Consider the following 11,348-nt stretch of genomic DNA (forward strand, 5'->3'; position numbering starts at 1 on the left):
TCTCATCGATATACTGCAATGGTGAATTTGAGATTCACACAAAATTTTTATTTATCCAACTACTATTCATTATGCATCTTATCAAATTTTTGACAAATTTGAATGATTATTTGATGAACGAGACGATGATTAATAAGAAAAAAATGAACTTTGAATTTTTTTTTATTCTGAAAGGATTTCCATTTGAATGAATATTTGGAAGAGAATTGATGGAAGAAAATTGGTATTTTGAATTGACTGAAGTTGTTACCATTTGGGAGATATTAACATTAAATTAATTAGCATGATTTGGGGAAGTCACATTCAAAATGAATTCTCTTTTCTTTAAAAGTGTAACTGAATTTGTTTTAATGTATAAAATTTATGTATCCAACTCGTTTGCATGTATCCGAACAACACTTATTTTGAGAGATTTTTATAAATTAAAAAATAATAGAAATAGAATGTAATTTAGGTTATTACATTCTGGAATTTAGGTAAATTATACTTGTTTTTACACTATTATTATTAGGCTTCTTTATGGTTAGGCCTTTGGCCCAACAACCTGGCCAACCGTTGTCCAAATAAATGGCCCAGAATTATCTGAGTTATCCATATTATTACGTATAACTTATCTAAATTTCATAATTTTAGTATGAAATTACAACTTATCCTATTTAGTTTGTAATATATATTAATTTCTTAAAAATAAACACAAATTGAATATATAATATATAGCTTGAATATATTTTAACATAGCTCGAATATATTATATATAGCTCGAATACATTAAATATTGACTTAAGTATATTAATGTGTTACTTGGATACATAAAATAAATAACGAATTTTAGAAATTATTAAAAGTAAAAAGAGATATTGAAAACAAAGTATTTTTTTTAATTATACACCACAATTTTATGCATATATATGTTATAAACCCCTCATGACAACTGGCTGTGTCCCCAATACAAAAAGCATTGATGTTTCCATCTCTACATAATATATTTCACTGTGAAATAAAATAAAAAATTGAAATCTTCATCATTATAATAAAAAATGATTTTGAAAATTAAAGTTATTCTTTAATCATAAATATAAATCAAAGTTATTTTTTACTTTTTATGAATAACTTAGTGTGAAAAAAATAAAAATATCTTTTCGTTAGTATTGGAACTCTTAAGAATTCTGAAATTCTAGAATTTTAGGAGCAAACATATTTCTTTTTTTCTTTTCTTCTTACTTAAATTCTAGGGATAATATCCAAGTACCTCCTCAATATATGCCCGAAATTTCAGAGACACACTTATACTATACTAAGGTCCTATTACCCCTGAACTTATTTTATCAATAATTTTTTACCCCTTTTCGACCTACGTGGCACTATCTTGTGGGTCCAACGATGGTTGATTTTTTTTTCAAACTAGTGCCACGTAGGTAAAAAAGGTGTAGAAAATTACTTATAAAATAAGTTCAGGGGTAATAGGACCTTAGTATAGTATAAGTGTGTCTCTGGTTGGGTATTTTCCCTACATTTTATGATAAAAAGAAATTTATTTAGTTTGGGCCAATTTCATATAATTGGACCAATTTTAGGGTTCAATTGTTGTAAACATTCTAATTTGCTGACAGAGGAGTTTGATGAAAAAATGTCATTTTTTCAGTTTTTAATAAATTATTGATAAATCAATTCCAAATTTACGTCATCTTTAAAGAACTTTTTTTCTCTCAAGTGGCTGTGAAGTTCCCATCTTGAAATGATGTAAAGGTTGGTATACTTTATTTCTAATCTTTAATTCATATACGATATCGAAATCAAAATTTTCGCTAAAAAAGTATCATGAGTCTATAATAGGATAGTTTATTACAATAGCATGTTAAATTAAAATGTAATTTTTATATATAATATAATTTTTTAACGCTAAAAGTAACTCCGCACTGATCTACATGTTTATAAGAGATAATGAAAAGTATGTAATTTTTTTTAATGACTTTTGCTTTTTTTTTTCTTGTTTCTTTTTTATTTGAACTATCATTTTATAAAAACTCATCTGATTTAGTAATAATGATAATTTAGTTGAAAAAAAGGAAAAATGCCCAAGTAGCTCAATCTATGCCTGAAATTTCGGAGAGACACTTATATTTTACTAAATTCATATTACTCTCTCGAACTTATTTTATAAATAATGTTCTATCCTTTTTCGACCTACGTGATACTATCATTGAAAAAGTTATCAATACGTGCTGAATCAGAAGATAGTGTCACGTAAACAAAAAATGAATAGAAAATTATTTATAAAATAAATTTAGACAATTTTAATATAGTATAAATATGTCTCTAAAATTTCAAATATAATTTAACAAATACTTATCTATTTTTCCCTAAAAAGATAGCTTGAATCAGATTTGAAGTATATTTTAATTTATAAACATGATGATAATAGTCATAGTAATAATAATAATAATTGAGATTTGTTTTTGAGCATAGAAATATTATTTTAGAGTTGCTTGGTATGTTGTAATGTGACTAAAGTAGAAAGTATAGTCAAGGTAATAAATGAGTAGTTTGTCATCTTTGAAATCAATGGTCCTTGTTGTTATAGATGTTTTTTTTTTGTTTATTAATTTTTTTCTTGGTATTTGGTCCACAGGAAGATGAGCTACATTACTAGTGAGTATTTGGCATCTCTGCTTACTCTCAGAGCCTTTGAGGATGTGAATGTGCCACGTATTTGGGATGTAATAGAACCTAAAAATCAATGAGTTGTAGATAATGAGTGGACCCTTTAAAGCAATAGAAAAATCCATTGACATAATTAAATTAATGTATAGTACACTCTTTTTCCCTTTGAAGAAATGTTAAATGGTAAAAACCCCCCCTTTTTTTTTTGTTCACACATCCTGTTTAAAGAGGAAAAAGATTTGATTTTTATCACCAATTTTCTGAGGTTGTACTTGTTTTACAATAAAATATAGTAATACTATACTATTGTTTTTTTATTTTTTTTGTATATTTTCTAAAAACTGCAGTATCTGTTGTGTGGTTTGTGGTTCTTGTGTTTTTGTTTTCTTGCTCTTGTGCTGATATACAAGCTCAGGTTAATGCTTTTCTCTCTGTTGATATTATTTTGAGCGGTGCTGTTGGTCTTTGCTCAGATATCTTATGTTGTTGGTGTTTTGAAAGGTGATAAGTAGTACAGTTGTTGTGTGTTTTGATATTTTTGTGTTGTAAAAATGTGTTCTTGATTCAATATGGCTATGTTGGAAGTAAGGGGTTGTGTTAGGAGTTTGAGGATTTTCCAGTTTCTTGATTGTGTGGGTGTTATATGCATTGTCCTATGTGGATAACAATGGAGGGTTCATCTCAGTCTGGTAGGGAGAGGTCTGAGAGTTCAAGGGGTTTGAATAGTTCAGGTGTTGTGGATTGGAATTCAAGATTTCGTTCTGCAAGTACTATAAGGCTGTCTAGTGATGCATCTCATGATTCTGGATTTGTTTCAAAAGGGTGGGAAAGAATTGAGTCATCTGATGTTAATTGCGTTAAAGATCAAGGGGTTCGAGGTATCGATCGTAAAGATGTTAGTTTGAGGCATTGGTTGGATAATCCAGAAAGAACTGTTGATTCACTTGAATGTATGCATATATTTACTCAGATTGTAGAGATTGTAAAACTCGCACATACTCAAGGGATAGCTGTGCATAATGTGCGCCCATCATGTTTTGTTATGTCTTCATTTAACCGTGTTGCGTTTATTGAATCTGCTTCCTGCTCTGATTCGGGATCGGATTCATGTGAAGATGAACCAAACAGTTCATCTTCACCTTTGCAACTTGAGATGATTCCTGGGAAGGACTCTGCTATAGCATCTGAAAGCAGTTGCTTGCAGTCAAGTTCAGGTCATATGGTGCAGACTTTGGAAGCTAATAAGAATAGACAAGAGGAAGATAACAACAAGCATAATTTTCCAATGAAACAGATATTGCACTTGGAAACTAATTGGTATACTAGTCCAGAAGAGGTTAATGATGCTCCAGGCACTTGTGCTTCAGACATTTATCGACTCGGAGTGCTTCTCTTTGAGGTTAGTAGCAATACTTAGCAACTCATTGGCGTTGAGGTGTGTGCTCAGTTAAATTTAACTGTATCCTCCATGATGATGTTTTGGCTTAATGATGCTTATAATTTATGAACAGCTATACTGCACCTTCAACTCATCAGATGAGAAAATTGCAAATATGTCATGTCTAAGACATCGTGTCCTACCCCCACAGTTGTTGTTGAAATGGCCTAAGGAAGCTTCATTTTGCTTATGGTTACTACACCCGGACCCAAGTAGTCGGCCAAAAGTGGGGTGAGCATTCTGTTTTTTTTTGCATCTGCTTGGTTTATCTGTTTTTGCCAAAGAAAGTTTTCCTTCAAGGCATGCCAGTTTTTATTTGTTTGCAATCTGATCAGGTTGTTGTTGAAGTCTTCTAGGAGTAATGTTTACTGATATATAACATTATCCTTGAGAGCCTCGATTGTGGTCCTGTGATTGTTGATTTCCGAAGTGTTTACTTATTAAGGTTTATGTTAGAGTATCTATTTCCCTTGTGGAAGATAACTCGAAAGGTAAGAATCATGGGTTTTAGCTTATGCAGATTCTAGCCGCAGGAATAAAGGCAAATGCAGCAATGAAAACTTATCTTTATGCTATTAAACTAGGAAAAAAAAAATATTACACGTCATGCAACAGCAGTATCCTTTTTTCTTAATTAAGAATTGATCAGTATAATGGATCTAGGTTAGTATCTTGGGAGTAAGAATATTTTCATTGTAAGAAGTAAACTAGTTACACCCACCGAGGAGAGGGTGTTTATATATGATTTATGAAGATATGGCAGTACTATATTTCATGCATAATTAGCTAACCAATCAGCAGTGAGTCCCTTTTATCTAATCATGAAATTCATTTCAGAAATCTTGCTGTTCTCCTGAACTTTTTACTTCATCTGCTGCTTTTAGCGGATTTTCATTAAAATGAATATTATGCAATTGATCATCTTAACATCAATATCCTTGACTCTTTGCCTTTCTTTTCCTCATTCATTCCTTTAAATTGATGACAGTGAGTTGCTAGAAAGTGAGTTCCTTAAAACTCCAAGGCATGACTTGGAAGAACGTGAAGCAGCGATAGAGCTTAGAGAAAAAATAGATGAGCAGGAATTATTACTGGAGTTCCTTTTACTAATCCAACAGAAAAAGCAGGAGGCTGTGGAAAATTTGCACGAAATTGTGTCTTTTTTGTCGTCTGATGTAGAAGAAGCCACTAAGATGCAGACAACCCTCAAATTAAAAGGAGGCTCAAGCGTAGAAAAAGCAGAAGAGGCCACTAAGATGAAAGGAGGCTCAAGCTTAGAACCAGCTAAGCATTTGAATTCTCGGAGGACAAATATTACTGAAGATCACGATTCAGGGAGCTCTGGATCTCGAAAGAGGTCTAGGCCTAGCACAGGTGAGGAATCTGATGGCCGTCCAGATGAAAGCCAGAAATTCGAAAGGCATATTGAAAATAAAAGCAGCATTTCGGCAAAAAGTTCTCGGTTGATGAAAAACTTCAGAAAATTGGAGGCAGCTTATTTCATGACGAGACGCAGGGTTATTAAAAGGGACAAATCTATGAGTAGAAACTGTCAAACAAGTCCGGAATGTAAAAGTTCCGCTACAGCTACTGAAAGGAGTTCTCTGAGTAATTTGTCATCAAAGGGAGGGTGCAATGGTGATAGACAGAGGGGATGGATCAATTCATACTTGGAGGGCCTATGCAAGTACTTCTCTTTTAGCAAGTTAGAAGTGAAGGCAGATTTAAAGCAAGGGGATCTTCTAAACCCTTCCAATCTCGTATGTTCTCTCAGCTTTGATCGTGATGGTGAATTTTTTGCAACTGCTGGTGTAAATAAGAAGATCAAAGTTTTTGAATATAACTCAATTCTAAATGCGGATCGTGACATACACTATCCAGTCGTTGAAATGGCTAATAGATCAAAGTTGAGCAGTATATGTTGGAACGGCTATATCAAAAGCCAGCTTGCCTCAAGTAACTTTGAAGGTGTGGTGCAGGTACGTCAAATTCATGATCATTCAGTCTTGTTTATTTAGCAGTAGCAGAAAGACGTTTGCTTAGAAACATAATACAGGTATGGGATGTCACAAGAAGTCAGCTTTTCATGGAGATGAGAGAGCATGAGAAACGTGTCTGGTCTGTTGATTTTTCTTTAGCAGATCCAACCATGTTGGCAAGTGGGAGCGATGATGGTTCTGTGAAGCTTTGGAATATCAATCAGGCAATTCTACTTTTGCACTTGGTGGATGTCAGCTTTAAAACTAAATGTACTACAGTCATCTAGTTATTGTTGCTGTTAATTGAATGTGGATGTGTAATAAGTTGGTTTGTCTTACCTGTTTGCCACAGGGAGTCAGTGTTGGAACGATAAAAACAAAAGCCAATGTCTGCTGTGTTCAGTTCCCTGTTGATTCAGGTCGGGCCCTTGCTTTTGGTTCAGCAGATCATAAGATATATTACTATGACCTACGAAACTCGAAGTTGCCTCTATGCACATTAATTGGGCACAACAAGACAGTGAGCTATGTCAAGTTCATAGATTCAACAACTCTTGTGTCTGCATCTACGGACAATACAATAAAGCTGTGGGATCTGTCAACATGCACATCTCGTATTCTTGATTCTCCTCTTCAGTCATTTACTGGACATATGAATGTAAAGGTATCATACTTAGATCCTATCACCTGAATAAAGATTTTGTTTCTGTGATCTCATCGAACAGTGTGACTGTTGTAACATTCTCAGTGATATAGTTAAGAGAGATCTAAGTTGCCCATACAGTTGATTAAATCCATTATTCTAAATTCCTATCTGATTTCCGTTCTCCGGGAGTTCAATTTTCTCTTAATTTTTCTTCTTCTTAGGTAAAAAGGAAAAAGTACGTATTTTGTGAATTGTTCACCTGATTTGTGAAATCAAGATTGAGTGCAAATGAATTTGCCAATTTCCCAGCCATGGACGTATAACGTTTTTGTATAAGAGCAATAGGTAGGTTTGGGTCTGTAGTGTAGCTAATCTAGAATATTTTCTATCCGAGCTGGACCGAAATTATTCAAAGCGGAGTTTGAACTGTTCGATTCCTTTCATATTGTCTACTCTAACTACTCCACAAGCATATCCGCTTGCTCCAACCCCTGCTAGCCACCTGTCATGCCCCAAAACTTAGTGACTGCATGATGAGCCCCCACCGCCCTAACTTCCATACAGTGAACCAAGTGAACATTTCATACCCATTCATAGACTGTGTGCACCATTAAATTAAGCATTCACGGTCTTTAAAGGTTAACATATGGCTCATTCTTGTTATTTATCCTTTCTATATCTTCTAAATTATACCATGCATACATTATCATGTCCCAAAAACTTCACCACCTTCATGTGGGTCCATACACACCTCAGGACTACCTGAATCATGCAATTAGGATTGTAACTTGCCCAAATAATTTTTTAGATGTTTCGGGGCTTTATGCCACCTAGTACTGAATGAGTCTCAACCTAAACATACCCAGTCCTCTACTTGATGTCAGCCAGTTTTGATCCTCTTCAGAACCACGAGAGAAGTTGGATTTTTGACTACCAGCTTGATTCTTCACTACCCTTGGTAGAATCTACCTATGTCTCAATGACAACAAGTCTACCTATAAGGCCTTTCCTGTTCCACTGTTATGGTAAACTTTTAAATAGATGAATTGGAATGGAGTTTTGAATAGCTTTTGTTGCGGGTTAAGGAAATGGAGATTTTACAAAAAAAAAAAAAAAGTAGGGTGGGAGCAGCAATAGGGACTAAACCAGGATGAATAGATGAAGAAGAGGTGGACAGAGAAAGGAAGCGATTAAATATGTGTACATGTTGCATAAATTTAATAAATATGCACAAGCTTGTCTTGGATATCTAGAGAATCAAGTTACAGTCTTGCATATGTGACCCGTCTTAAAGCATTCATATGTCATATTGCACTCTCTCTATAATGTAGTTATTCAAATGATAGATTATTGACACGTAACTTATATTAAGTATATAGAAGCTTATGCATCTATAAAGTAATTCTCAGCCATACCTAAAAAAAGATTAGTTGGTTTGTATCATCAAGACTGTCACCAGTCTCTTCTTTTTGAGATATGACCAAAAGTAACCAAATCATGTCTCTAGTTTCTGCATACAACTTACTCCTGATTTGTGCTTTGTATCTTCCCTTTCCCGTGATAATGTAATTGTGCTTGAATATGCTTTGCTACTGATGAAAGCATTTCTTTGTTTCAGAACTTTGTTGGCCTATCTGTATCTGATGGTTACATAGCAACTGGCTCAGAGACAAATGAGGTATCATTTATTACCGCAAAGTTGAATCTGTACTTGTGTACTTGAGTGCATTTTAAATGAGTTATGAGCAATAATTCCACCGAAAATGTTTGTTTACATCATATTAAAGGGAATAGTTGACTAGAACTGGTTCCTTGAGCATCAAGATACATGCGGCTGCAATTTTTGTTTAAAGTTCCAGATAGCTGTTTACAATAAAGGTACAGAAAGCAAGTATTTTATGCTAAAAATACAAAATGACTTATCATGAAATGATTTTTTTTACCAGAAGGCATACAATATGACCAGTCATGCTGAAATACAAGTATTTTATGCTAAAAATACAAAATGACTTATCATGAAATGATTTTTTTTACCAGAAGGCATACAATATGACCAGTCATGCTGAAATACAATATGAAAAAAGTACAAACTGGTCAAAACTCACTTACATGAAATGGAATTTGGCACCCTCAACACTAGGTGTAATCTGAATGTTCTAGACAACACGTTGGGTTTTGAGCATGTGTTCACCTTGTGCCAATTGCCACTTGTGCAATATGTTACCCGTCTTTATTTAGACATTTATAGATCTGTCTTTAGATTATACTGTGCATGTACGGCATTGAGACGTGCACATGAATGACATCACTAATTACATCCTTACATGTGTCCTTGTGATGGCTATCATTTATTTGCCTCAGACTGTCAGTTGGTACCTTCTGTTTATAATTTGCACAAGTAGGTTCCTAGACAGTCTGCAAAAGATGTTTTCCTTGGCTTCAGGAGGAAACCAAAGGATTTCAGTTTCTTTTTATGGCTCTAAGTTCACATAAATATTACAACCACACAAATATCTAAGGATTGTTTAGATCACAAGTTTCAAAAGTCTTCCTTTTTTCTTAAATTTCAAGTGGTTTCACACTCCCTTGGCAATTCAAAGAACTGTTAAAGATTTGATGTTCAGTTGGAAGAGCAGGAGAAGGAGAAGAAGACGAAGGGTTTGGAATGTGGTTCCACTTGCATTAATGTGGGTAGGTTGGAGAGAGAGTAATAGGAGAGCTTTTGAAGGAGTAGAATCGAGTCTCCCTCAGTTGGGGAGTAGTCTCCGCTCCCTTATTTTCTTTTGGTGTAAATAGAAAGTTCTTTGTTGTATAGATGGTTGGGTGGAGTTTGTAGAGAATCATATTTTGTAGAATCTTCACCTTTTAATTTGGTATATATACCCCATGTATACGGCCAGTTTGGCCATGTTTATGAATGAAAATACCTTTACTTGATCAAAAAAAATATTTATGATCTGATTCATGTATTGTTGAGCCTTCTGTTGATCCTTTGAAGAATGAAGCGCTCATTCTTCTTTGAAGTATATAAAACTATAAAAGGAGATGAAGTAATTGACTGGTACATCCCATAGCAGAATATCTAGTACTTAGATAATGCTCTAGACACCTAATGTGCGAAAAGCTTCAGTCCATATTATCGAGCCTCCAACTCCAAACCTTAACAATTTAACAGTCTGCCAACAGGAAGAAACTACTTTTTTATCCTGTATCTTGAGTAGTTCTGTTTGATCTGGTTCTCTCCTCACATAATGTACACACAGAGAAGGGAAATTTGGTTCGAAAAGTTTGTGATTCTTCTGTAATCATTCCCCTCCCACATTTCCCACCGCAAAAGAAATAAATAAGTATGTGTAGTTCATCTTTGAATTGAGGCAGGTTTCTTTTGGAGTCCCCATCTTATAAGCATTTGAACATTATGCGTATGTTGCTCGGAATCTCCAAAAATGTTTCCGCACCCATATCTGATCCTCCAATAATACTCTACTTTTGGAGGATCCTACACGCACCGTAATATTTTCGAAGAGTCCGAACAATATATTCCATCATCTAATGCCATTTCTGGTGATTATTAGTGCTGACTGCTGCTGACTTTTCCATTATTAATGTGTAATTGTTACATCCGTCATGCTGCAGGTTGTCATCTACCACAAAGCTTTTCCCATGCCAGCATTGTCATTTAAATTTAACTGCACAGATCCGCTTTCTGGTGATGAAGTGGACGACAGTGCACAGTTCATCTCATCTGTGTGTTGGCGTGGTCAGTCCCCTTCTTTAGTTGCCGCAAATTCTATGGGAAATATCAAGCTCTTGGAGATGGTATAATGTGGTTTAATTCCATGAAGGTTGACTAGTTACTTCAAGATGAGGAAAGGTGTGAAGGAGAAGAGTTCGGTAAATGTCAATGAGGGAGTTACATCAAGATATTGTTGTAGAAGAGATAAACTCGATACGATGCCATGGTAACAAGGAAGTTGCCATCAAGAAACAAATATTTTTGTAGTTAGTTCATAGCGGAAGCAACTCGATGGAAGCATGAGATTTTTCTCATCGTGGAATGTGCTGTAAATAGATATTGGTTAGGGGGTGTGGGAAGGAAGCGATGCAAGTGTTATTCTCTTTGTATATTCTGTAATTTTGAGGTCTAACGGAGATTTCATGAATGTTATATCTTTGCCTGATGACAGTGAGTAGAAGAATACAAGCAGCGTCTTAGAATCCATGCTGTATCTCATTTAGTTCACACTGATCTGATCAGCTGCTAAACACGCGAGTACAAGGAGGCAGAGGTAACATTTCAGATTATTCACTTTCGAGTACATTCTGTCTAAGATATGTATGCTGTTCATAACCAGCCAACTTGTTTGACAGAAAAAACATACAAAATCATGAATACAAAGTTTCCATCATTCAGTGGGGAGATAGTGGCTAATGTGATATGTTTGAATCATTTTCTGTTTCTAGTCTGAGATTGTTTATTATGTTACCACTGTATATACCGTAGACAGACCTATCATTGCAGGTCATATTTACCTGACTCTGTGGAAAACTTGTACACTGCCGGTGCATAGAAGTTAAACTTTTGTTCTAATCAGTTGATGGTGGTGATCTTATCGTGTTATAT

At 34.6% G+C, this 11,348-nt stretch overlaps 1 protein-coding gene across 7 annotated transcripts; it reads left to right on the top strand.

The window, feature by feature from the left end:
• Window positions 1–1,634: 1,634 nt before the first annotated feature.
• On the top strand, window positions 1,635–11,345 carry LOC101249991 (protein SPA1-RELATED 4-like). 7 transcript variants are annotated; one of them, XR_011213105.1, is made up of 9 exons: window positions 1,678–1,746; window positions 2,630–4,060; window positions 4,173–4,330; window positions 5,088–6,078; window positions 6,156–6,348; window positions 6,431–6,742; window positions 8,343–8,402; window positions 10,361–11,013; window positions 11,096–11,345. XR_011213105.1 is itself a non-coding variant. In XM_004251810.5 (8 exons), exons 2-8 carry the CDS (start codon window positions 3,305–3,307, stop codon window positions 10,547–10,549), a joined length of 2,613 nt encoding a protein of 870 aa, XP_004251858.1. In that variant the 5' UTR covers window positions 1,635–1,746; window positions 2,630–3,304; the 3' UTR covers window positions 10,550–11,345. The 7 variants fall into 7 exon arrangements, 3 of the variants coding, with proteins under 3 accessions (XP_004251858.1, XP_010313897.2, XP_010313898.1); XR_738720.4 differs by having other exon boundaries at window positions 6,156–6,302; XM_004251810.5 differs by having other exon boundaries at window positions 1,635–1,746; window positions 6,156–6,302; window positions 10,361–11,345.
• Window positions 11,346–11,348: the final 3 nt, after the last annotated feature.

This window comes from Solanum lycopersicum, chromosome 12, assembly GCF_036512215.1.
Source record: "Solanum lycopersicum chromosome 12, SLM_r2.1".
Classification (NCBI taxonomy): domain Eukaryota; kingdom Viridiplantae; phylum Streptophyta; class Magnoliopsida; order Solanales; family Solanaceae; genus Solanum; species Solanum lycopersicum.